Source organism: Lepidochelys kempii, chromosome 8 (genome assembly GCF_965140265.1).
Source record: "Lepidochelys kempii isolate rLepKem1 chromosome 8, rLepKem1.hap2, whole genome shotgun sequence".
In the NCBI taxonomy this organism is placed as follows: Eukaryota; Metazoa; Chordata; order Testudines; family Cheloniidae; genus Lepidochelys; species Lepidochelys kempii.
The window spans coordinates 41,122,901-41,149,055 of NC_133263.1; the positions used below are offsets into that span (position 1 = coordinate 41,122,901).

General features: G+C 50.8%; 1 protein-coding gene across 1 annotated transcript in view; it reads left to right on the plus strand.

Moving 5' to 3' along the window:
• Positions 1 to 26,155, plus strand: part of DELE1 (DAP3 binding cell death enhancer 1) — a 47,343-nt gene that overhangs the window by 15,518 nt on the left and 5,670 nt on the right. Inside the window, exons 7-12 of the mRNA XM_073356199.1 lie at positions 2,588 to 2,705; positions 3,266 to 3,408; positions 5,755 to 5,913; positions 17,965 to 18,057; positions 24,133 to 24,289; positions 24,592 to 24,797. Coding sequence (XP_073212300.1) covers positions 2,588 to 2,705; positions 3,266 to 3,408; positions 5,755 to 5,913; positions 17,965 to 18,057; positions 24,133 to 24,289; positions 24,592 to 24,767 — 846 coding nt within the window. The 3' untranslated portion in view covers positions 24,768 to 24,797. The remainder of the gene's footprint in view (positions 1 to 2,587; positions 2,706 to 3,265; positions 3,409 to 5,754; positions 5,914 to 17,964; positions 18,058 to 24,132; positions 24,290 to 24,591; positions 24,798 to 26,155) is intronic.

Sequence of the window (26,155 nt, forward strand, 5' to 3'; positions counted from 1 at the left end):
CATTGTACGTACATATCACACAAAGTGCACTCAAAGAACATTAAGGTTGCAAACTCAAGCACAAAATATTAGGAAATATCAGAATCAAGGCTGCCTTAGTTCAAGACCCCTTCCTGTATCTGTATTATTGTACAATCTTTAATTACATACTTCTGCACTGTTTTTTCCCTCCCCTGTGGTTGAGCTGGCTCTGCAGAGTCCTGAGGGATGGACCCAGCTCCCTGTTCCGTGGCTGGGCCAGCTCTGCAGGGCTTGCAGGAGTGAAAAGATCCCTATATTTCTGTTGACTGAGAGTTGCTCTGACTGACCGGTGGGAAGCAAACCTGCTGGGTGAGAAGGGGCCTCTCCATCCTTCCTCTCCTGATTGAACTGCATTGTAAATAGTAGCATGCAGCTAATCTGAAATTAGATGAAGCGTGCACTGCTGCTACTTGGTGGCACCAAACTGTATAAAAGATACTAGGAAACAATTACTCCAAGCCTGGCTCCCTCCCTCTCCTGACTAGGCAAATTAGGGGGTGCTGCTAATTAGCAGGGAAGTGAGGAAAAAGCCATAAAACAAGGACAATGGGGGAGGAGGGAGCTGATTTATTTAGCTGACAGGCTATTTAAGTTTGAATGATTTAGAGTGCCAGGAGATTGGCTGCTCCATGTTTGCTGAAGGGAGATGCTGCCTATGCTGCTGAACCTGACCTGGGAACGGGAGGAGCAGGGGGTAGGGGCATTGCCAGCAGATCGAGGGACATGATAGTTCCCCTCTATTCAACATTGTGAGGCCTCATCTGGAGTACTGTGTCCAGTTTTGGGCCTCACACTACAAGAAGGATGTGGAAAAATTGGAAAGTGTCCAGCGGAGGGCAACAAAAATGATTAGGGGACTGAAATACATGATTTATGAGGAGGGACCGAAGGAACTGGGATTGTTTAGTCTGCGGAAGAGAAGAGAGAGGGGGGATTTAATAGCTGCTTTCAACTACCTGAAAGGGGGTTCCAAAGAGGATGGATCTAGACTGTTCTCGGTGGTAGCAGATGAGAGAACAAGGAGTAATGGTCTCAAGTTGCAGTGGGGAAGGTTTAGGTTGGATATTAGGAAAAACTTTTTCACTAGGAGGTTGGTGAAGCACTGGAATGTGTTACCTAGGGAGGTGGTGGAATCTCCTTCCTTAGATATTTTTAAGGTCAGGCTTGACAAAGCCCTGGCTGGGATGATTTAGTTGGGGATTGGTCCTGCTTTGAGCAGGGGGTTGGACTAGATGACCTCCTGAGGTCTCTTCCAAACCTGATATTCTATGATTCTATGCATTTCTGTGTGGGAGGGTTACTGACTGCCTTTTCAGGGCTCTCCTGATTCTATGGAGCTGCTGCTGAGTAAGAGGTGGCGCAGCACTCCCCTGGCCTGAGGGGTCTGCTCTGGGCTGGAGAAGGGTCTAGCTGGCACCATGTTAGGGGAACGTTGATGTGGCTCCCCTGGCCTGAGGAGCCCTCATGGGACCCGGGGAATGTTGAGCTGGAACCTCTGGCTTGCAGGGGCTGTTTGGGTGGGCTAGGGGAGCGTTGAGGTGGCTTACCTGGCCTGAGGACCATGTTTGGGGTTGGGGGCACTTCGATGTGACTCCCCGGCCTGAGGGTACTGAGCAGGGTGGCATTGTGGGTGTGTTCAGACAGCTCCCTAGCCTGATGGGACTGGGTGAGGAGGTTTTTGTCACCTCTTAGAGCAGGGGTCTCCAAACTTTATGAGACGAGGGCCATATTAGATTTTTGAAGGGGCTTCGCGGACCAAAGTGACTGTGAAAGAAATTAAATATATGTAAAAATGTACGCAAAATCGTTAAAAAAACAACACTACTCTACTGTGTCAGTGTTGCATTAAATTCTAAATCAGGTTTAAAAGTTAATCAATGCAGGTACTGTAAGTTGGGTCCCCTTTTTGGGTCTGCTCTGCCTCGTGCCTGCTCCCTTCTCCCTGTGCCTGCTCTGCTGAAGAAAATGACAAAAGGTTGAAAGTTTGGCTGTACTTTGGTAAGAGAAGCTCCAGGTTCCCATTGTTGGTTGGGACTGTTTGGTTCTATTAGTGCTGTAGTTAAAATTTAACCATTATGAAATTGTTAATTTTCGTTTTCTTTTCTCCATTTATTGGAGATGTAATTAAGCATCTGGCTTGTATTTTTATTCTAAGGCAGGGGTCCGTGCCTGCTTGGCTGCAGCAGCAACTCTCCCCTAAGTTGGCTCCCCTTTTGGGGGGGACACTGGCTCCCAGAGGCACTCAACCCTCTGCACAGCTCAGCTGTGCTGCTGCCCTGCGTGAGCTGCTGCCGGCGGCCCCTTCCCCTGCCTGCTCTGCGTGCCTACTCAGCTGTTCGCTTCTCCCCTGTTGGTTGGAGGGCCGGACAAATGGAAGCCCCAGGCCGAATCCAGCCCGCGGGCCAGCCGTAGTTTGGAGACCCCTGTCTTAGAGCACAAACGCCATGACAACCTGGTTTGGTATACTGTGGCCCTAATGTGGGGAAGGTGCTCTGGCAGCCATGACAGGAGCTGTCATGAGATTTGGGGGGCTTGCTAACACTCCTCTAATTCTCTTCCTTCTTAGGGGCTGTCATTTTCCACTCTCCAGGGGAAGCCAGCACAGCAGGAACGCCTGGAGAAAGCAGCTACCCAGCTGCAGCAGGTGTTCCGGGTCAGCGTTTCCATTGCACTCAATATCCTTGGTAATGTGGACCAGGCTTCATTATGTCCTAAACTGCAGATAGCAGGAATAGAGACAGGGACACCCACACACCCTCTCCTTTTTGGAGGACCTCAAATATGTTGGGAAGCCTCTTGCTGTTGTAGTCTATGGAATCTGCAGCATTAGTAATGGTTCCCAGGTGTTCTTTGTGTGAGTTGGCTGTTGTCACGGCCCCGTTACCTGTCCAGAGGGTGGGGTTCCTGCAACCATTGTCAGCCTTTGCAGAGTCTTCTGTGCCACCTCTTACTGGAATTCACCCAGCTTTGCAATGAACTCTGGGAAATAAAATGACGGGGAGCCTGGAGCATTGGAGAGGCTGGTGATGAGGCTAGAGAACCTCTCCCCCAACACAGGGCTGGGTCATTGGTCCCTCCCGACTTCTAAACTCCATGGCTTCAGGTGGGGTGGGGCCAAGAGTTGACAAACTTTGCAGGGTGCAGTGAGGCAAGCTGCTATGGGTGGGACACGATGAGCTCCATGATTCTGTCCTGCCTGATGCCTTTGTGCTGCTTTGCTGAACATGCACTGTTCCCTCCCCAGGGATTGAGAGTGTGAATAATGGCCACGACAGGGCAGCCTATTCCTGCTTCAAGCTGGCAGCAGATCGGGGCTACAGCAAAGCCCAGTTCAACGTGGGCCTTTGTTACGAGCATGGCAGAGGCACGGAGAAAGACCTGGCAAAGGTACCTGGTGGCACGCAGAGCCCTCCCCTCACACACACACTTGCACTATCAGGAGGCTGAGTAGCAGCATGAATAGGAGCAGTGGTGGAGAGGGAATGCCTGTGAGACACTTTGCTCCAAGGTCCCTTGCCTCAGGGAGCAAGGCATCGATCCCATCTATACCCTTGTGTGCATCAATGAATGCCTGTCAGCGCAGGGGCACCCTGCAACCCTTGGGTGTGTGTGGGGGTCCTCAAAAGTCCTGGGGTAGGTAGTAGAGCCCTGTGCAGGACTATTTTTTTAATCCCACTCCTGTTCAGATCCATACCCACTCCCACCGACGCTCACATTGTTTCTTAATTTTTATCCCGCTCCTGCTATTGTGGCAGTGGATCCTGCAGGACCCGCAGGATTCCAGTCCCACTGCAGGGCTCTAAAACTGTCCTTGCAATGGCTGGATGTGCTGCGCTCAGCAGATGTTTCCCCACCAGCATCCACCCACTCCCTAGATCCCCATGCAATGCGATGAGGACAGCCCAACCAGCCCAAATCACCGATACAGAGGGGTCAGAGTCCTCATGCACTCCTACGAGGAGATGAGCAACCCCAGCATCTTCCCTTCTCCACGCAAAGGGATTAGAAACCTCTAACCCTCCATGCAAATGGCTGAAGAGCCACTGTGTTGTCATGCAAAGGGGATGGGAAGCCCCCACGCTCCGCCATCTCCAGGCGTAGATAGGTTGGCAATGGGGGCTCTCCCTCAGAGCTGGTGGCCAGAGAGCAACCACTGCTGGCTGGGGTGTTTATGTTTGTGGTGATGGAGGACTGTTTTTTAATCCTGCTCCCATCCTGCCCTGCATTACTCACTCTCACTCGCTCCCACATTGTTCCTTGAATTTTTATCCCACTCCTGCTATTATCGCAGCGGGTCCTGCAGGACCCACAGGATTCCAGTCCTGCTGCAGGACTCTAGTGGGAGGTATTGTACATGTAAATGGAAACTGTTAATTATTCCAGCCAGGAAACTCCTAGGAGGGAAGGTTAGGGCTGCAGAGTCAAACACCTTCCCATCGGGAGATGGTAAAGCTAAGGCTGCATGTGTGCCAGTGTAGGCTTAAAAGGCATGGGTGCCTTGGGAGGACTGCCCCTCATGGGAGGAGACTGGGCTCCTTTGCAGCCCTGTCCTTTTCAAATGGACCTTCCCAGGCCCTGTTCCATACACTTATGTATGCAGCATTAGTAGTGGCTGGGAGAATACTGTTACCATATGGTACATATGTAAAACACCACCGCATGTGCAGGAGCCATGTCCTGCCTGAACCACCTCCCAGCAGCTTTGTGTGGGTACACTGAGATGTACATCTTGAACCTAGGGAGCATTGGGTGTAGCACTGCCCCTGCTGTGGCTATTTTGTGCCACTCAGCTGGTGCAAAGGAACTGCAAAACCATCTTAGTTGGGCATTGTGCCAGTCCCAAGGCATAGAAGAGTCTTTGGTGTAACTAGCCCTATGCCACCCCCTATGGAATCGGGGTTGTGGCTAGGAAAAGAGGGTGCAGTCCCCAGCTGCCAATTATCCCATTTCCCTACTTTCACTCTCCTATGTGAGCAGTTGCTGCAGCTAGCACAGGACTGTAATGTGATGGCATTTGGATAGCAGAACGGGTGTGATGAGGCAGTGGTGCAGGCATGTGCTGTGTATGCTTGGGGGTGGGGTGTTCATGAGGGATGGTGCACACTTGGGGAGAGGCTGCGTGTCTCTCATAGTCAGTTCTCTCCCTGATGATCATACCTGGGAAGCAGGATCTCACCTGAATAGTCTCATGTTTCTGGTGCATGTCTGGGATCTGCAGGGCGCTGAGTGTGAAGGAGGTGATAGAACAAGAAGCAGTGGTCTGAAGTTGCAATGTGGGAGGTCTAGGTTGGATATTAGGAAACACTATTTCACTAGGAGGGTGGTGAAGCACTGGAATGGGTTACCTAGAGAGGTGGTGGAATCTCCATCCTTAGAGGTTTTTAAGGCCCGGCTTGACAAAGCCCTGGCTGGGATGATTTAGTTAGTGTTGGTCCTGCTTTGAGCAGGGGATTGGACTAGATGACCTCCTGAGGTCTCTTCCAACCCTAATATTCTATGATTCTAGGAGGCTGCACAGGTAGGGAGGGTATTTCTGCTAATGGCTGCCTGGGTGAGTATGCATAGCTTGTGATGAGAACCGGCAAGGGGGTTTGGATGCAAATGCATGCTGTGATGTCCTTGCCAGGCTGGGTAAGTATTGGAGAGTGGCAGCCTCCTCACAAAGGTGCCTGGGACAACGCAGCCTGGCACGCATACCTCTGGGCGCTCATGATGGTGTTTCTCTGTTTCCAGGCAGCCCTCTATTACCATCGTGCAGGCAGCAATGGGCACCCCATGGCCCAGTACCGCTATGCCAGGTTCCTCTTATGCCATGGGCCCAAAACTGAAGGGGCTGACATGCAGAAGGCAGTGGCTCTGCTGGAGCAGGCAGCTGCAGCAGGGCTAGTGGAGGTGAGTGTCTGCAGCACATGAGTTATTGCTAAGGCTGAGTGTTTGAGTAGCATGGAGCCACCAGGGAACCCCCACTGCACAGCACTGAATCTCTGTAGGGCAGTGTCCATGGGGTTGGGGGAAACCCTGCCTGTGTCCTTGCTCCTCCTGCCACCACCCCCCCGCCCATATACGGGGCATGTCAGTGTCAGCTAGTTGCAGTGGCGCATTAGTGTCACCGCCTCACCAAGGTTTGTTCCTGCCCTTGTATTTTTAGGCTTGTAGAAGCCTTGGTGTTTGGCTCTATGCTAGGTTGTTTTGGTTCCTGTGTGTCAGAGTTTGTGGTGAGCTTTCCCCACTCCAGTGTACAGCTCTTTGTTCAGGTAAGTCCAAGCCCCCTGCTCCCATTAGAGTGCTAGGCCTGTGGTGGACATGCACACTCAGTGCCTTTTCTGTCATCATTGATTTCCCTTGGGTTAGGCCTTTACTAAGCTCAAACAAGGAGAGAGGCACGAGGAGCCAGCTGTCAACAGGCCCTCAAGAGGGCTCCTCCCCAATGCCAAGCATCCAGGAGGCGGTGTCAAGGTCTTAGTCCTGTACTGTGGATTCTGACACCAGCCTTTCATATTCCATGCCCAAAAGAAGCTTGCCAATAGGGACACATCCCCCTTTCAGCTGCCAAGCAGAGATCCCTGACAGCGATCTGCACAAAGGCAACGTGCTGATCCCCAGAAGGCAAAGGGCAGGTCTCACTGCCAGAGGTCAGCGTTTGTCTCAACTGGTTAAGCTCACATGATGGTAGTGTCCATCATCACATCAAACTCACCGCGTCTCACCTTTTCTGGGCAGAGAGCTGCCTGAGACGTTCCCACAGCAGGGAGTGCTCAGACACTCACTAACCAGTGCTCGGATCTTGGGGTGGGGAGCACACAATGCCACCTGCAGCCTGCTCCGCTCTTGGGGCAGAAACAGCCCTGGGTTTCTAGCAGACCACACCTCCTGGGCTGAAACCAGGCAGCCCCCAGTCCTCGTTGCCAGGCAGTGGACCGGGCCAACATGCTGCTCTCTGCCCAGTATGGACTTTTCCAACCTGCTGGACCTGCCACTGGATTCTTTTGTCCAACCTGGATCTGCTGTCTCATGAGTAGGGCCAGATTCTGCATCCTGCCCTGAGTCTGAGCCAGATGCTGCTTGACCCACTGGGACTGTAGTTGTCCTGCAGAGGTCCAAGAGGTTTAGCTGGAGAGCAGGAGCGTCTCACCAGAAATCCCTGCTCTGTGAGGTGGAAGAGGGTTTCCATCAGATCCTCTCTTCCCCTCATCCAGGACTACCTGTTTCACTCCACACAATCTGGACTCTTGCTCAGCTCAGCTGGGATTTCAGCCTTCCACCCACCAGGCAAGACTTTACCATGTCCTCTCACCTACAGTTATAACATTCCGACTTTTTCAGGAACCACCTCCATACTGGGACATAAATGCGTCTGACCCCGGATTCCCAAGATGGACTTGGCTGAAAGTCACTGATGTCTGTAATAACAAGCTCTGTTCTACGCTGTGTTCCTGTCAATGAATAAACTTCCAGTTTTATACTGGCTGAGAGTCACGTCTGACTGTGGAGTTGGGGTGCGCGGCCCTCTGGCTTCACCAGGAGCCCCGCCTGTGTGGACTCGCTGTGGGAATCGCATGGTGTGCAAAGGGGATGCTGAATGCTCCAAGGTCAGACCCAGGAAGGTCGAAGCTGTGTAAGCTTCTTGCCCTGGAGACAGTATGCTCAGAGAGAGGAGGCATGCTCCCCCAGAGTCCTGACTGGTTTCGTATGGAGTAGTTCCAGATCATCACCCGGTGACTCCGTGACAACTGGTGGCAGTGGTGGGATCAAACTGCATCCCGTGGACAGAGCATCCTGCAGTAAGTGACTGGGGAGCAGTAAAACAAAGGGGATTAGCACGAGATGGGCATGCTGGAGTCTCCGAGAGGTGCAGTTCCAGGAGGCAGAGTCTTACGGCTTAATCCCCGAGAGAGAGTGGCCCCCCAAGAAGGGCTATCGCACTGAAGGGGTTCCTCCCAGGGATCGTGGGGAGCTCAGAGAGCACAGGCCTGTGAGTCCATGACCATGTGGGAATAGCATGGAGATGGCCTATAACCATCTCCTTAAGAGGGACATTGTAGAGCTGTGCAGAGAGAGAGGGCTGCACATGGGAAGATTCACCAAGGCACAGCTGATTGCCCAGTTGGAAGAGAATGATTGCTCTGAGGAGCTGGTTCCTGACCCAGCGGGGGCCGCGAGAGAGGCTGGGAGCAGCCAGGCAGTCCCAGGGGTCATCCCAGCCACTGACCCAACCAGGGATGCAGGAGGGGCTGAAAGCAGCCAGGCAGCCCCAGGATTGATCTTCCCAACTGAGTTCCCGGTTGGAGTTGGAAATGGAACTGAAACTGAAAGAGCTGGAGGACCGTGAGAAGGAACGGCAGGACCACGAGAGACAGAGGCAGCATGAACTGGCGGTGGCGCAGCTGAGAAGCAGAGAGACCCCTACCGTGGTGAGTGAGGATGGGCCCAGGGTGGCTAAGCCCACAGGAAACTGATTTAAGTCTTTAAAAAAGGGAAGAAGGAGGATCCTGGGAACTACAGGCCAGTCAGCCTCACCTCAGTCCCTGGAAAAATCATGGAGCAGGTCCTCAAAGAATCAATCCTGAAGCACTTGCATGAGAGGAAAGTGATCAGGAACAGCCAGCATGGATTCACCAAGGGTAGGTCATGCCTGACTAATCTAATCGCCTTTTATGATGAGATTACTGGTTCTGTGGATGAAGGGAAAGCAGTGGATGTATTGTTTCTTGACTTTAGCAAAGCTTTTGACACGGTCTCCCACAGTATTCTTGTCAGCAAGTTAAGGAAGTATGGGCTGGATGAATGCACTATAAGGTGGGTAGAAAGCTGGCTAGATTGTCGGGCTCAACGGGTAGTGATCAATGGCTCCATGTCTAGTTGGCAGCCGGTATCAAGTGGAGTGCCCCAAGGGTCGGTCCTAGGGCCGGTTTTGTTCAATATCTTCATAAATGATCTGGAGGATGGTGTGGATTGCACTCTCAGCAAATTTGCGGATGATACTAAACTGGGAGGAGTGGTAGATACGCTGGAGGGTAGGGATAGGATACAGAAGGACCTAGACAAATTGGAGGATTGGGCCAAAAGAAATCTGATGAGGTTCAATAAGGATAAGCGCAGGGTCCTGCACTTAGGACGGAAGAACCCAATGCACAGCTACAGACTAGGGACCGAATGGCTAGGCAGCAGTTCTGCGGAAAAGGACCTAGGGGTGACAGTGGACGAGAAGCTGGATATGAGTCAGCAGTGTGCCCTTGTTGCCAAAAAGGCCAGTGGGATTTTGGGATGTATAAGTAGGGGCATAGCGAGCAGATCGAGGGACGTGATCGTTCCCCTCTATTCGACATTGGTGAGGCCTCATCTGGAGTACTGTGTCCAGTTTTGGGCCCCACACTTCAAGAAGGATGTGGATAAATTGGAGAGAGTCCAGCGAAGGGCAACACAAATGATTAGGGGACTGGAACACATGAGTTATGAGGAGAGGCTGAGGGAGCTGGGATTGTTTAGCCTGCAGAAGAGAAGAATGAGGGGGGATTTGATAGCTGCTTTCAACTACCTGAAAGGGGGTTCCAAAGAGGATGGCTCTAGACTGTTCTCAATGGTAGCAGATGACAGAACGAGGAGTAATGGTCTCAAGTTGCAGTGGGGGAGGTTTAGATTGGATATTAGGAAAAACTTTTTCACTAAGAGGGTGGTGAAACACTGGAATGCGTTACCTAGGGAGGTGGTAGAATCTCCTTCCTTAGAGGTTTTTAAGGTCAGGCTTGACAAAGCCCTAGCTGGGATGATTTAACTGGGAATTGGTCCTGCTTCGAGCAGGGGGTTGGACTAGATGACCTTCTGGGGTCCCTTCCAACCCTGATATTCTATGATTCTAAACTGATATAAAAGTGCTGCCTCCGTTTAAGGAAGGGGATGTTATAGATGCCTTCCTCACTACTTTTGAGAAGGCCTGCAATGTACACCAGGGTGACCCTGCAGACAGGTTTCGGCATCTCACCCCCTTACTGGGTCCCAAAGCCATAGAGATGTTCAGCCAGATGGACGAGGTGGAAGCAGTGGACTATGAACTGTTCAAACAAGCCCTGCTGCACAAGTTTGAGCTGACCCCTGAGACATACAGGAAACGGTTCCGGAGTATGCAGAAGACCCAGGAGATGACCTATCTGGAACTGGTCACGCTGATGGGGGAATACACCTGCAAGTGGGTGAACGGGGCTAGTGCACAGACCAAGGAGGACATGATTGAACTGATGGGGCTGGAGCGACTATATGAACTCTGTTCCTCTGACCTGAGGATGTGGCTGGTGGACAAGAGGCTGAAGGACCTGCGCTGCGCAGGGCTGCTGGCTGACGAGTTTGTAGACAGCAGGTCGGGATATGGAATGGAATCCTAGGGGGACAGGCCCACATCAGTGCAGAAGGGGGGTCACCCAGGGGCTTCCCTGAAGGGAGTCTCGGATAAATCCCTCCCGAGAGGCACAGCCAATACCAGAGCTGACCAACCAGACTTGAGGTGTAATTACTGTGGGCAGAAGGGCCACAGATGGTGTTGGTGCCAAAAGCTCAGGGACAGGATGAGCAAACCGAGCCCTCAAAGCGTTAACTGGGTGGGAGCCCAACCAGAGGAGGGACTGGCTCCCCAGGCAGGAGGGGCTGGCAGTTTAGCAATGGCCCAAGTGGGAGGAGTCTCCCAGGCCAGCTCCTCTGGGAGGCTTGGTGCTCTGGATTCAAAGTTCTCAGTCTACACCGTGGGTGTGGGGTTGCCCCTGAGGAGCGAGTGCCTCATTCCCCTGGAGGTGGATGGGAAGCAGGTCACTGGGTACTGGGACACCTGCGTTGAGGTGACGCTGGCCCGGCCCGAGGTGGTGGCCCCAGACCAGGTGGTGCCAAACACCTACCTAACCCTGACGGGCACGTGTGGGCCCCCGTTTAAGGTACCCGTGGCGAGGGTACATCTGAAATGGGAGGCCAAGGAGGGGCCCAAAGATGTGGGGGTGCACTATCAATTGCCAAATGAGGTGCTGATGGGGGATGACCTGGTGAATTGGCCAGGCGGCCCCCAGAGCACCCTAGTCATCACCCATAGCCAGAGCCAGCAAAGGGCACTTTGCCCTGACACCGGGGGTGGTGCCCTGCTGGGGACACAGGTCCCTACCCCGGCGGGAAAGGAGTCACTGGGGACAGGACTGGGCCTTGGACCCAGCCACTGAGAGGGAGCAGGTCCCCATCCCTTCCCCATCCGCTGAATTCCAGGCTGAGCTGCGGAAGGATCCCTCCTTAGAGAAGCTGAGGGAACTTGCTGGCCGCAGCACAGCTAAATCCCTGGGGGAAGGCTGCTGGGAGAGATTCCTGTGGAAGAAGGGATTCCCATACCAGGAATGGGCTGGTTCCGTGGGGATCAGGAGGCAGCTGGTGGTGCCCCAGAAGTACTGCCACAGGCTACTGTACCTGGCCTACGATTTCCCTCTCTCAGAACACCAGGGAATCCAGCGCACAAGGCAGAGGCTGCTACAGAACTTTTACTGGCCTGGGGTCTTTGATGCTGTCCAGCAGTACTTAGGTTCTGCGACCCCTGCCAGAGGGTGGAGAACGCCCGGGACAAGGGGGAAGCAGCTTTTAAGCCCCTGCCCATCATAGAAGAGCCTTTCCAGAAGGTGACCGTAGACGTAGTGGGACCCCTCAGCAAGGCAACTCGGACAGGGAAAAAATACATGCTGGTGGTGATAGATTTCGCTACTCGCTATCCCGATGTGGTGGCCTTGTCCTCTATCGAGGCAGACACTGTGGCAGACGCACTGCTGACCGTTTTCAGCAGAGTTGGGTTCCCCAAGGAGGTCCTTACAGACCAGAGCTCCAATTTCATGTCAGCTCTGCTCTGGTGCTTGTGGGAGAAATGTGGAGTCTGACATACCTGGGCCTCAGCATATCACCCTCAGTCCAACGGGCTGGTGGAGAGGTTCAATGGGACCCTAAAGATGATGCTGAAAACCTTTATGAACCAGCACCCACAGGACTGGGACAAGTATTTACGCCACCTGCTGTTCGTGAACCAGGAAGTGCTCCAGGAATCAACCGGGTTCTCTCCTTTTGAGTTGCTATATGGGAGGAAAGTGAGGGGTCCTCTGGACTTGAAGAGGGATGAATGGGAGGGGAAGGCCTTCCCCAATGGAGAATCAGTGGTGGAGTATGGACTGAGTTTCTGAGAAAAGCTCGCTGAGCTCATGGACTTGGCCAGGGAGAATTTAAGGTCATCAAACAGCTGAGTGAGGTGAACTATGCAGTGGAACTGTCTAACCGGGCTCACAGCCACCGGGTGTCCATGTCAACATGATGAAGTCATACTTTGACAGGGAGAATTTGGTACTGGCCATGTGTGCCCAGTGACAGGAGCAGGGAGATGACCCCCTCGTGGATCTATTCCCTGAGACGGACTGGCGCTTCACCAGAATCAATTCCCCTCTCAGACCAGCCAACCCCTGTCCAGCAGGCTGAGATCCGAGAAGTGCTGGGTTCCTACCAGCAGCTGTTCTCCAACCGGCCTGGGCTCACTAACCAGGCTGTCCACCAGATGGAGACAGGAGCCTACCCTTCTGTAAGGTGCTCCCCGCTCTGGGTCACTGAGAAAACAGCCCAGAACCTGGAGAGAGAGGAGAAGGACATGCTGGCCCCACTGAGCTCAGTCTTGGAGGGAGGGACAGATGTGATTAAGTGGGGTTTTATTCATCTTGTTATGTTGCATGTGAGTCTTACTGTCCTATACTAATACTGTGCGTACATTAGTTTCCCAGTGTACTGCATCAGTACTTAGCTGGTGGGAATTGGGTGTGTGATTTTGCTGAGGCCCTCAGGGCAGGTGAGACTGCCCAGCTACCTTCCAGCCCTTGGGCCTCTCCCATGGTGTTGATCCCCAAGAAGGACGCGTCAATCCGGTTTTGTGTGGATTACTGGAGGCTTAATGCCATCACCAAGTTCGATGCCTACCCCATGCCTAGGCCTGATGAGCTTCTAGACAAGCTGCAGGGGGGCTCATTATCTCACTACTATGGATCTCACCAAGGTCTACTGGCAAGTACCTTTGGATCTGGATGCCCGGCTGAAATCTGCTTTTATCACCCCTCTGAGGTTATACGAGTTCTTGGTCCTACCTTTCGGCCTAAAGGGGACACGTGCCACCTTCCAGCGCCTGGTGGACCAGTTACTCAAGGGGATGGAGAATTTTGCCCTGGCGTATATTGGTGATATCTGCGTTTTTAGCCAGACCTGGGAGGACCATGTGTCCTAGGTTAAACAAGTGGCGGACCGGCTCCGGGATGCAGGTCTGACTATAAAAGCTGGGAAGTGCAAGGTTGAGATGTCAGAGGTGTTATGCCTGGGTCACAAAGTAGGGAGCGGCTGCCTAAAGCCAGAGCCAGCCAAGGTGAAGGTGATCAGAGATTGGCCCGCTCCCCAGACTGAGAAGCAGGTCCAGGCTTTCATTGGGATAGCAGGCTACTACCAGAGGTTCATGCCCCACTTTAGCTCCATAGCCGCCCCCATCACTGAGCTATGTAAGAAGGGTAAGCCAGATAAGGTGGTCTGGACCAAGCAGTGCCAGAGGGCTCTCTGTCCTCTGAAGGAGGCTCTGAACAAGGGCCCGGTGCTAGTAAACCCAGACTATGGTGTTCACCGACACCTCAGACACAGGGCTGGGTACAGTGCTAATGCAGGTTGACGGAAAGGGGGAAAGACACCCCATTGTGTACCTGAGCAAGAAGCTGCAGCCCCGGGAGCAGAACTATGCAGCCATAGAAAAGGAATGTCTGGCGATGGTATGGACCCTTAAAAAGCTGCAGCCATATCTATTTGGGCAGTGCTTCACCATGTACACCGACCATTCCCCCTGACATGGCTACACCAGATGAAAGGGGCCAATGCCAAACTCCTGAGGTGGAGTCTTCAGCTTCAGGATTATGACATGGAGGTAGTCCACGTTAAGGGGAGTGCCAATGTTATAGCCGATGCTTTGTCCTGGAGAGGGGGGCCGGAACTTCCCCGGGCCACTGGCTAAAGTGGCCCCGCTCAGTTCAGTCTTGGAGGGGGGACAGATGTGATGAAGTGGGGTTTTATTCATCTTGTTATGTTGCATGTGAGTCTTACTGTCCTATACTAATACTGTGCTTACCTTAGTTTCCTAGTGTACTGCACCAATACTTAGTTGGTGGGAGTTGGGTGTGTGATTTTGCAGAGGCCCTCAGGGCAGGTGAGACTGCCCAGCTATTTTTACTTATGTAACCTGAGACCCAGGAGGTGGGGTGCAACCAGGTGACACCTTTGGCCCAGGAAGTGAGACAAAGAGAAGGAGGAGGGTCATCAAGGGGATGTTGGAGGTCGGGTGGCTGGAGGCTGGCAGTCTGCGTGGGGGCACTGGAAGAGGGGAAATCCCTTGGCTGAAAGTCACTGATGTCTGTAAGAGCAAGCTCTGTTCTATGCTGTGTTCCTGTCAACAAATAAACTTTCGTTTTATGCTGGCTGAGACTCATGTCTGACTGTGGAGTTGGGGTGCAGGGCCCTCTGGCTTCCCCAGGAGCCCTGCCTGTGTGGACTTGCTGTGGGAAGCACACGGTGTGAAAAGGGGATGCTGAATGCTCCGAGGTCAGACCCAGGAAGGTCAAAGCTGTGTAAGCTTCTTGCCCTGGAAACAGTATGCTCAGAGAGAGGAGGCATGCTCCCCCAGAGTCCTGACCATACTGGCTTCGTATGGAGTAGTTCCAGAGCATCGCCCTGTGACTCCGTGACACCAGGGTAAGTGACTGGTCCTTTGGGACTGGATATAACCTGAATATTGCCGTGATCTTTGGTGTAAGGGACCATCTGTCACAAAGGCTCTGGGTGGCAAGATAGATCAGAGTACTCAAGGGGACTGTCTGTAACTCCATGTTAAGGCTATAGTGCTTGAGGAGTTCACACTTGAGTGGTAAAATCTAAGTATAGAACTCATAACCAATTTGGGGTTCGTGCCCTTTTTCTTAACAGTCTTCCCTGAGGTTGGTACTCATGGTCTTGAGTCACAGTTTGAGAAGCACTACAAGCCCCTCACTTCTCCACTGCAAAGGGACCCTGCACTGTGTTTACCAACCGCCAGACCATATCCTTCTCCTGTTCCCTTTTCCCCCAGCTTGTGCAGCGTGGTTTAGTGCAGGGAGAACCCAGACTCCAGGGATGGTAAAAAAATTGTAATCTGTCAAAGAAGAAAGGACTGCTGTGACTAACTTTTCTACAGACAACAAAAGTTTTCTACGACTGTTCTGTCCCCTTCTTTCTTGAACCTAACTCCCCAGCTCTGTTCTGCTCCTACTTGTAAAGGGGCAGTAAGATCAGTGGGGTGGGAGAAGCACTGAAACTGTGTAATCTTCCAGGGGACAAAAGACAGCTGTGACTAACTTTAGACAACCAACTATAAGTTTTCTACAACTTTCCCTTCCCCAGTCAGGAGCTGTGTAACCCACCCACTCCCATCCCCCCGTCTGCTCAACCCTGGGACCATTGCAACCTGACCACTGGCTGAGAAACACACAGACACAGGGGCAATGTTTTTTCTTAATAATCTCTTTTTAAGAAATACTTTTAGCCAAATGCATAATAGTGGTTTATCAGAAATGAGTAAAATCATTGATTGATAACTGTCAGGTTGGAGTGGGAGGGGGGGCCTGGATGGAGGAGAGAAAGTTGGAAGTTTTTTGTGAGAGGCCAGGGCATGACATTGCCATGATTTCAGCATGACAGTTAAAACTTGCAGACATAGTAATGCATGGCATAGTATCCATGGAGGAAAAGTCAGTGCACAGTACTGCAAATGCCTTTGATCTTAAAATCAGGATTGCAGCAGTGGAGTGAGAGGGGAGATTCGTGAAGAGGGTGGAGGGCTGCTGTACCTTACCAGCCTGGGGTTCTTGTTCCTGCCACCATGCAGGGTCATCTTCGGGTTGATTGCGGGGGCTTTCTTAAGTGACTCATCCAGGTAGGGCGCAGAACAACATGCTCCTCGTGTGCTGGGTCTTCCAGGGCATCCTCCGTGGTCCCTGCTGCTTCCTTGCACTTGCGCTTACTAGCATCCTGACAGACAATGAGGCTGGGGAGATTGGAGAGAGGATTGTGAGCCACTCCAGACTCTGTACTGGGAGCCCATGGCAGCATCCAGTCAATCTCCTTATAGAAGAGGCATGTACAGTGAACCCTCCTGGGGTGACTGTTCGAGTCTTTAGCCCTTTTGCATTTGAACTCAAGAGCTTGATACGTTCCAGGCACTAGGCTGAATGCCCTCCTCTCCTACTTCCATGACATTTCCTGGTACAGGTGCATGTTCCTGCCACTCCTGGCGACATTGTGGAAGATGATGTACTACGATCACACGTTGATTGACAACCAGGTGTGGTCATTGGACCAAGTGGCTGCTCTTGGAGCAGGATCCATTTTCACCTGTATTGATCTGTAAAGAGTGCACCGGGAAGCTGTTCTGATGTGGTCAGTGCAGCTCACTACTACTGGTGAAAATGGGGGACCAGGACCTTTATAGATTGGATAAGGGTCAGGAAGAAAAGAGTTCAGTGCACTGTGGGAATGGGGGTGGAGGACTTTTACCCCATCCATACTGCAAATTGGCACTCGTATGGAGCTATGCAACAGCCTCCAGTGTGTACTTACCCACACCCCTCAATAGTGCTAGCTTTATACTTGCCTTTTACTCGCCTTCAGGCATGATTGTCCAGTTTAGGTGTGGACCATGGGGTTATGGCACAACCCCACTTGCATGTACCCATGTACAGTTGCTAGTGCAGACATACCAACTATCTGAACAGGATTAAGGAGTTTCATAAATCACTTAATTATTGTAGCACATGAGGTAGTACAAGGGGTCAGTAAAGTTCCACACAGAATCCTTCCAAGGAGATTACATTTTGCTCTCTTGCTAAGAAGTAGCTGGGATCCCAGTACTAGAAAGAGTTAGAGCACATGCCACCAGACTGCATGCTTTCAAAATGCCTCCACTTCTGAGACATGCAAGGTCTGGAGTTCCAGCCACACACGCCCCTGGCCAAGCTCACCAGATTTAGCCTCTAGGACCTAAACCAACCTGCAGTCTTAACTCTCAACTGAGACTCCTAAACCTCGCCTTGTTGGAGCCTGGCTAATCCCCAGAAGGAGGGATTCCTGCAGGCTATGCTTGAAGTAAGAACAGTTACTTACCCAGTAATTGTGGTTCTCTGACATGACTCATCTGCATGGATCTATGCTCCCTTCCCTCCTTTTCTACTAGTTTGGAGTTTTACCAAAGTGGTGATTCTGTGGCAGGCACCTAGTGGCATTTGGGGCTCTGCTCCCTCATATGTATCTTTGGATAGGGAGGACATAACAAGATATAGGAATGGTGTACGCCAGCCTCAGAGACACTGCTTCCCAGAAAGTTCAGAGCTTGTGCATTGTGTGGAGCACTCCATGCTGGCAGTGTTCAAACACGCACAGCTACTGTATAAGTGACAGTCTGTAGGGCTTGGGGTAATAGCTCGTGGTCAGGACTCCTCCATGTTCATGCGCACATGTGGCTCTGTTTGCCCAGGGCTGTGGAGTATAAGAGAGTAACATGGGTGTTAGTGCAGTGGTTTTATTGCAAAGTAAAGGCTATTTACCTCCAAGCACCTTGCTTCGGAGCCTTTTGCCTTTTTTTTTATACACTTGTGGCTTCCCCACTTTTGCCATGACAGAGGTCCAGGTTTATCCTCTCGGGACAGCCCCTTCCCCTTCCGGGGGCTGTGCAGCAGGTAGGATGTTTTCCTCTCCAGTCTACTGGTGAACATCTTGCCTGTGGCACCGGAGACGATTGTTTGACATCCCACAGGGAGAGGCAACATATACCATGGTGATGGGCATGATCTATAATAAAGACAGATGATCCCTAGTGATTTGTGTTACGTGGTTTTGCTGCAGGCACAGGCCTACCTTGGGGTGCTCTACATGAAAGGGCTGCAGTCTGCAAAACAGAGGGCTCTGAAATACCTGTGGCTGGCGGTGAAGAATGGGGTAAGTGCTTTCTCTGCCAATAGAAGGCGATAATTGCTCTGGTCGTGGGCTTGCTGGGCCTTCTCAATTGGGCTCAAAGTCCAGGAGCCAGGATTGCTGGAAGTGAGATTCTCTCTAAATGTTTGCAGTGTTGTTGTAGCTGTGTTGGTCCCAGGATATTAGAGAGATGAGGTGGGTGAGGCAATATCTTTTATTGGACTAACTTCTGTCGGTAGAAGGGACCAGCTTTTGAGCATCACAGAGCTTTTCCTCCAATAAGGAAAAGGTAACCAGAGTGTCCATGCTAAATACAAGATGGTACAGATGGTTAAGTGTAAGTTGTTCATACATGCTGTAGGAGACCACTTAAAATGAAGTGGGCAGTTAAGGGTTAGCCGGCAGTAGGGTGTGTTACCAATTGTTGGAATGAACTATAAAAAAACAGTGTTTCTAGACATGTCTACACTACAACATCCACAATAATTAAAGCAGTGGTTCATGCCCACATGTACTCCTTCTGTCGGTGGTGTCCGTCCTCACCAGGAGCACTTCCATGCACTAAAGTGGGGCAGTATGGGGCACGCACAGCTGGAGCCCCATCACCCTGGGGCTGACAGCCTGAGCTCACAGCTGGAGCCTCTCCCATCTCACCCTGTGGGTGACAGCCCTTTCCTCATTGCGGAATCCCAAGCCTAGGCTCCAGCCCGAGCCCGAATGTCTACACTGCAATTGAACAGCCCCATAGCCTGAGCCCTGCGAATCCAAGTCAGCTGACCCAGGCCGGCCATAGGTGTTCAGTTGCAGCATAGACATACCCAGTAAATAGCCCTTTGTTCTTGCATTAGGAGAGGATAAACAGAGCTCCAGGGATCATCTCTAGCACACTGGTTCTTCTGTAGGTCTCTGTCATGTCCCTTCTTACACAACTCTCAGTACTAAGGAGTTCTTCTTTTTCCAGCCCGTCTCTGCAGGGCCCATCTCTAGGTCCCCTCTCTTCGTTCTAGATCTCTGGGATGGGCGTCCGAGGGGAATCCTCTGTGTTTTAAATCTTTTTATTTTCCCTGTAAAGTTACCTTCTATCCTGATTTTGCAGGTGTGATTCTCTTACTTTTTTTTTTTTTACAAATAAAATTCTTCTTTTAAGAATCTGATTGATTTTCAGTGTCCTAAAAACCAGGGGGTTTGGTCTGTGTTCACATTGTAACCAAATGGTTAGTATATTACTCTCAAGCCTCCCCAGGAAAGGGGGTGAAGGGGTTTGGGGGAATATTTTATGGGAATAGGGACTCCAAGTGACCCTTTTCCTGAATTTTTGTCTAAATCACTTGGTGGCAGCAGCAATACCGTCCAAGGACAAGGGAAGGATTTGTGCCTTAAGGAAGTTTTTAACCTAAGCTGGTAGAAGTAAGCTTAGGGGGTCTTTCATGCGGGTCCCCACATCTGTACCTCAGAGTGTGGAGGGAACCCTGACATGGTGGAGAGGTGGGATCATTTTGAACCAGAAGCATAGACCTCAGGATTTTAAAAGAACACTTTTTTTCTTTTCTTTTCTTTTTCTTTTTTTGGCTGCTTGAAAACCAGGGAGATTTTTTTTTTTTTAAAAGGACACTTTTTTTTCCCTTAAAAGAAGAATTTTATTTGTTTAAAAAAAAAAAAAAAGTAAGAGAATCACACCTGCAAAATCAGGATGGAAGGTAACTTTACAGGGTAAATAAAAAGATTTAAAACACAGAGGATTCCCCTCTGACTCTGCTTCCCAGTTACAAAACAGGAATGAAAATACCTCTTAGCATAGGGAAAATTCGCAAGGTAAAAGAAAAGATAATCTAACGTATTTCCTTGCCCTTACTTACAATTTTTATAATTTTAGATGGATCATTTCCGGTATGTTTTTAGCAGATGTTTTACCTGCTTGGTCTCTCTCTCTCTGTCAAGAGAGGGAACCACAAAGAGGGCACAAACAAACCCCCCCTTCCACCCCAGATTTGAAAGTATCTTCTTTCCTTATTGGTCCTTTTGATCAGGTGCCAACCAGGTTATCTGAGCTTCTTAACCCCTTACAGGTAAAGTGATTCAGTACATCTGGCCAGGAGGGATTTTATGTTAGTGCCTACATAAAGGTTGTTACCCTTCCCTTTATATTTATGACAAGGCTTGACTGAGCAATAGTGTGGTTGTCCATTGTGTGGCTGGCAGGCAAGCTATAGTGCTTAGGTCGCCAATGGGGAGCTGTGGCTGCTGAGTCAGAGCTGTGTGCCAGTCTCTACAGCTTTACAGGACTTTGTAAATCCACACAATTCAGTGTGTCCTCTGTGCAGGAGGCAAGGTGTCCTGTGGGACAAGCACCCTTTGTGTGTGACCGTGCATTAATGATTGCTCTGCTTATGGACAAGGGGGCATACATAGGGCTGCACGTGCCCCGTTAGCTCTAGTATCCCAATTTCTGTGTGCTTCCCTGTGCAATCAGAATGTTTGCTTGAGCCAAGTGTTTGGTTTGTTCCTTCAGCATAGGCCTAGAAGTTGGGGGGAGGAATCAAATTATTTAGCAAGGGTTGGTAAAAGGAACAGACTGTGGAGGTGTCGGATAGAAAGTCTTTCTCAAGAGATCCTCAGAGGAGTAAGTAAAAGACTGTAAGTAACAGTCTAGGAGAGCCTGGGTGAATGATAGAGGAGCAAAGAGAAGTCTCAAGACTTGGACTCTCCTGTGTTTATTAAAGCTTGTCAGATCATCTTTCATGTAGTCTGATCCTGTAGTAGATCTTATATTGCTTTTCTGAAATTTTGGTTGAAGGTCTGTACTCATCCAGATTATAGATAGCCCTATCTTTGTTCCTCCATATTTCCATTGTATAAGATCTTCCAATTTATTATAGCTAGGTTGGGGTTTTCTATTACTCACTGTAATAGCGTGGCACCCACCTCTCACAAGCGCCCCTTCTGGTTGGGTGTGTCTGCAGTCTTTAAACCAGTCCCAGCCCTGGTATTGGGCCATACCCCCAGGGCTTCCTCCCTGAAGGCAATGGTTTCACCCTCTTGGTCTACTTTGGCCCCAGCTCTCCAGCCGGGCCACTAAGTAGTTCAGTTCCTCTTCTGGTGGTTTCTCATTGTCTGATTGTAGGCCAGTTTCCCAGTGGCCTATCGGGAGCAGAGGGACCTGGGCCCACCCATTACTCCAGGTCCCAGCCTAGAGACCCTAAGAATAGCAACCACGCATTGCCATGGCCCTTTAACTATGTTGGTTTCAGTTCCCTGGGCCACTTCGCCATGGCCCCAGCCTTTACAAAAGCTTCACCCTTAGCTCAGGGCTCTTTTATATTCAGGCCCAGCAGCCAGCCAATGTTCTTCCTTGCTCCCCAGGTCCCTGCCAGCACTGAGCTGTCTGTGGTACTGCAGTTCCCTTTGGCCAGCCAGGAGTGCCATCTGCATTCATCTAGCTCCAGCAAGGAAGTGCCTGTCTCTGGCTCTGCAGCTCCTTTTATATGGCACTCCTGGGCCCCGATTAGCTGCTCCCTGCAGCATCTCTCATTGGCTGCTTCCTGCGCTGTCCCTCTAGCCCGTTTGGAGGGCCTCTTTACTGCTCCTTTCCTGGGATGAGCGTGTCCACCCTGTCACACTCAGTTATTGTTGATATCTTTTAATCAACATAATCATATATGGATGGGTGGGTAGATGGATTTGGGAGAGTATATGCTCAACAAGAGAGTGACAGATATTACCCAATAAGATGATCTAGTATGAGTCATGATTCTTAGTTTGCCTTTTGGTTTTCTATTTTGAAGACAGTCACTGCTTTTTAACCATATTTGAATGAATTATCAAATCCTCATTTACATAATTCATATAGAATCATAGACTATTAGGGTTGGAAGAGACCTCAGGAGGTCATCTAGTCCAATCCCCTGCTCAAAGCAGGACCAACACCAACTAAATCATCTCAGCCATGGCTTTGTCAAGTCAGGCCTTAAAAACCTCTAAGGATGGAAATTCCACCACCTCCCTAGGTAACCCATTCCAGTGCTTCATCACCCTCCTAGTGAAATAGTGTTTCCTAATATCCAGCCTAGACCTTCCCCACTGCAACTTGAGACCATTGCTCCTTGTTCTGTCATCTGCTACCACTGAAAACAGTCTAGAGCCATCCTGTTTGGAGTCCCCCTTCAGGTAGTTGAAGGCTGCTGTCAAATCCCCCCTCACTCTTCTCTTCTGCAGACTAAATAACCCCAGTTCCCTCAGCCTCTCCTCGTAAGTCATGTACCACAGCCCCCTAATAATTTTTGTTGCCCTCCGCTGGACTCTCTCCAATTTGTCCACATCCCTTCTGTAGTGGGGGGACCAAAACTGGACGCAATACTCCAGGTATGGGCCTCATCAGTGTCGAATAGAGGGGAATAATCACTTTCCTCGATCTGCTGGTAATGCTGCTACTAATACAGCCCAATATTCTATTGGCCTTCTTGGCAACATGGGCACACTGCTGACTCATATCCAGCTTCTCGTCCACTGTAATCCCCAGGTCCTTTCCTGCAGAACTACTGCTTAGCTAGTCGGTCCCCAGCCTGTAGCAGTGCATGGGATGCTTCCTTCCTAAGTGCACTTGTCCTTATTGAACCTCATCAGATTTCTTTTGGCCCAGTCCTCCAATTTGTCTGGGTCATTCTGGACCCTATCCCTACCCTCCAGTGTATCTACCTCTCCCTGCAGCTTAGTGTCATCTACGAACTTGCTGAGGGTGCAATCTATCCCATCCTCCAGATCATTAATAAAGATGTTGCAAAACCGGCCCCAAGACCAACCCCTGGGGCACTTGGCTTGATACCAGCTGCCAACTAGACATTGTGCCGTTGATCACTACCCGTTGAGCCCGACAATCTAGCCAGCTTTCTATGCACCTTATAGTCTGTTCATCCAATCCATACTTTTTTAACTTGCTGGCAAGAATACTGTGGGAGACTGTATCAAAAGCTTTGCTAAAGTCTAGATATATCACATCCATTTCCATCGATTTCCCCATATCCACAGAGTCAGTTATCTCATCATAGAAGGCAATCAGGTTGGTCAGGCATGACTTGCCCTTGGTGAATCCATGTTGACTGTTCCTGATCACCTTCCTGTCCTCCAAGTACTTCAAAATGGATTCCTTGAGGACCTGCTCCATGATTTTGCCAGGGACTGAAGTGAGTCTGTAGTTCCCCAGGTTCTCTTTCTTCCCTTTTTTAAATTTGGGCACTATATTTGCCTTTTTCAAATCGTCCGGGACCTCCCCAGATCGCCACGAATTTTCAAAAATAATGGCCAGTGGCTCTGCCATCACATCAGCCAACTCCCTCAGCACCCTTGGATGCGTTAGATCTGGATCCATGGACTTGTGCATGTCCAGCTTTTCTAAATAGTCCTTAACCTGTTCTTTCACTACTGAGGGATGCTCACCTCCTCCCAGTACTGTGTTGCCCAGTGCAGCAGTCTGGGAGCTAACCTTGTCTGTGAAGACTGAGGCAAAAAAAGCATTGAGTACTTCAGCTTTTTCCACATCATGTGTCACTAGGTTGCCTCCCCCACTCAGTAAGGGTCCCACGCTTTCCCTGACCTTCTGCTTGTTGCTAACATACCTGTAGAAACCCTTCTTGTTACCCTTCACATCCCCTGCTAGCTTCAGCTCCAGTTGTGCTTTGGCCTTCCTATACTCAGTAAAGATCTCACACCATGGAAACTGCTGTCCTTAAAGATAAATATGGAAAAATCCCTTTATGTCTGTCTTTTTGCCCAAGTAAATCTGGAGTGTTGGAAGATTTACCTCATTATCTTTTGGACTGTAGAATTTTCCAGCTTTTGAAAGCACGCTGGATTTTACCTCTTTTGTACAATAAATCATTTTTATTACCATCTCAGAAGATAACGTTTTTAGTTAGCATTATCTTGAAGAAGAGAGGTTTTTTTAAGTTCTGATTGACATGTTATTGTGTTATATGGGTGTTGGTGTTGTTTTTAGATTGTGAATGTTTTTCTTTTTGTATTTGCCAAAGACGTATGTCATATCCATTGAATTGAAATAGTCTAGACTCCCCTCCTCCCTGACTGCTGTGTGTATATTACATCTAGGATTCCCAAAGCAGGTACCATGTTGGTGTTTGCTATGAGAAGGGCCTTGGAGTACAACAGAACTTCACAGAAGCAATGGAGCATTACCAGCACTCGGCTGCTGCAGGAAACAGACATGCTCAGGAGAGAGTGCGAGTTGTTGAGCAGGAGATGGCAGGTACTGCAGCATCAGAGGTTTAGGGCAAAAGGGACATTGGGCAGCACTTCTGTGTGGGGGGAAGCTCCTGTTGCCAGAGGCCAGGGCCCCATTAGGGGAAGCCCCTGTCACCAGAGGCCCTGACAGCGCTGTCGTGAGGGGAGACACCGCAGCTGTCGATGTTGCTACAGTAAGGGTCTCTCTCCTCTTGTTCTCCACCCTGCCCTGTGCTCACTGGCTGGTTGTTGAGGATTCTGAATGGTGGGATTGCTCACCTGCAACCCGAGGGTTTCAGTAATGTCTCCTCTTTGTGGGCTTGGCAGCCGCAGAGAGCACCCATCCAGCACCTTCTGGAATGAGAGCGTTCTCCTCCAGCCCCTGCCTCTGGGTCCTGGAGCAACTAGCAGAGCAGCGCCAGGCCTCTCCGATGGGACGTCGTGCTTTACCCCTGCCCCACTCCTGGAGCACAGGCAGTCTGCCAGGGGCTGACATCAGCTGACTGAGATGGAATCCAGCCCTGGAACACACGGCAAGTCTAACAGATTCTTCCCACCTGGACCACGGCCAGTGCTCTATTCTCAGGGGATAGCAGTTGGCTAGTAGGTACCAATGGAAACAGTCCCTTCCTGTGGAAATCATGCCAAAGAGGAGCAGTACCATCCTTCTGTAACTCCACCAGCCCTTGGGGAGAGGCAGCAGTGTGGAGGGGGTGGGGTGGTAGCGGAGGCGGGTGGGCTATGGTGTATGGAGAGGAGGGGGCAGTGCAAGTTCTCTAATGGAACAGGAATGATACAGATGCCTCCAGAGCAGTCTCCCTGTGCCCTACTGATACTACTCTGCACTACCTGGCCTAATTTCACGCTGCTCCAGCCAACCCCGGGCCCCAGGTCCTCCACTCTGACTTGGCCCAGGGGCCTGACCACATGCATTCACACAGCCCAACCCAGCTCAGCCTTCATGCTTTGTGAACTGGGCTAACGCCTCACTGTCTCTGCTGGCCTGAAGGCCTTGCTGGAGGCTCCCCCTCTGAACACCAATGCTGGAGCTGCACTTGGCTCTCTGGTCCATCCCCGACCTGCAATGTCTGGCACCGTGTCATGACTTGCCACCAGGGCTGCAGGTCACACAGTGGCTCTGCACATACAAGTTGCAGCAATTTAATTATATCAGTTAAAAGCTGATTAAGTCAAATGGATGCTGATCTCTGCCTGTGCCTGTACATGTACCCACACAAGCTAAGCTGACACAAGCAGGATTTAAGCTGTGTTAAGAGAATCTGCACACAAATTGCACTGGTTTAATTCAGTTGCAAATTCTCCCTGTAGTCAAACTGGTGCATTTCTGTGTGTAGGCCTGGCCTCACGACAGCAGCTATCCCCTGGCACCTGCACTCAATTCCAGCCTCCATTCAGCAACTGCAGGGTACAGGCTCCCCCTTTGTTCCCAGAGCCTGTGGCCTTGCATTCAGGGCCACTCAGTTTACTTGCTCTTCCTTTGTGAGGCAGGATGCAACTGGCAGGAAATCCCTCCGACGGATTTCCCTACTCTCATAATAACCAGGGCTGTTCCTGAGCATCATCTCCCTGCTGTGGAGGTGGGAGGAGGGGAGGGAGGAAGGGGGAGCTGCACCCACCCCCTTCCTTTGTTTTAGGACTCACGGAGTGTGGGGGGTGAAAGCTAAGATAGGGGAATGGAATTAATCTCTTTAATTCACTAGTTTATTGTCATCTACAAATAAGTCCAGTGGCTACATGCAAATAGTGCAGGGTGAGGAAGCTGGGAGGTTGTTAGCTGTGTCTGTGGGACGCCTTCAATCTGAGATGAGAGCAAGCCCTCCAGTGCTGAGCTCCCCCACAGCCACAAGCACCTCCCCTGTAGCTTGTAAAG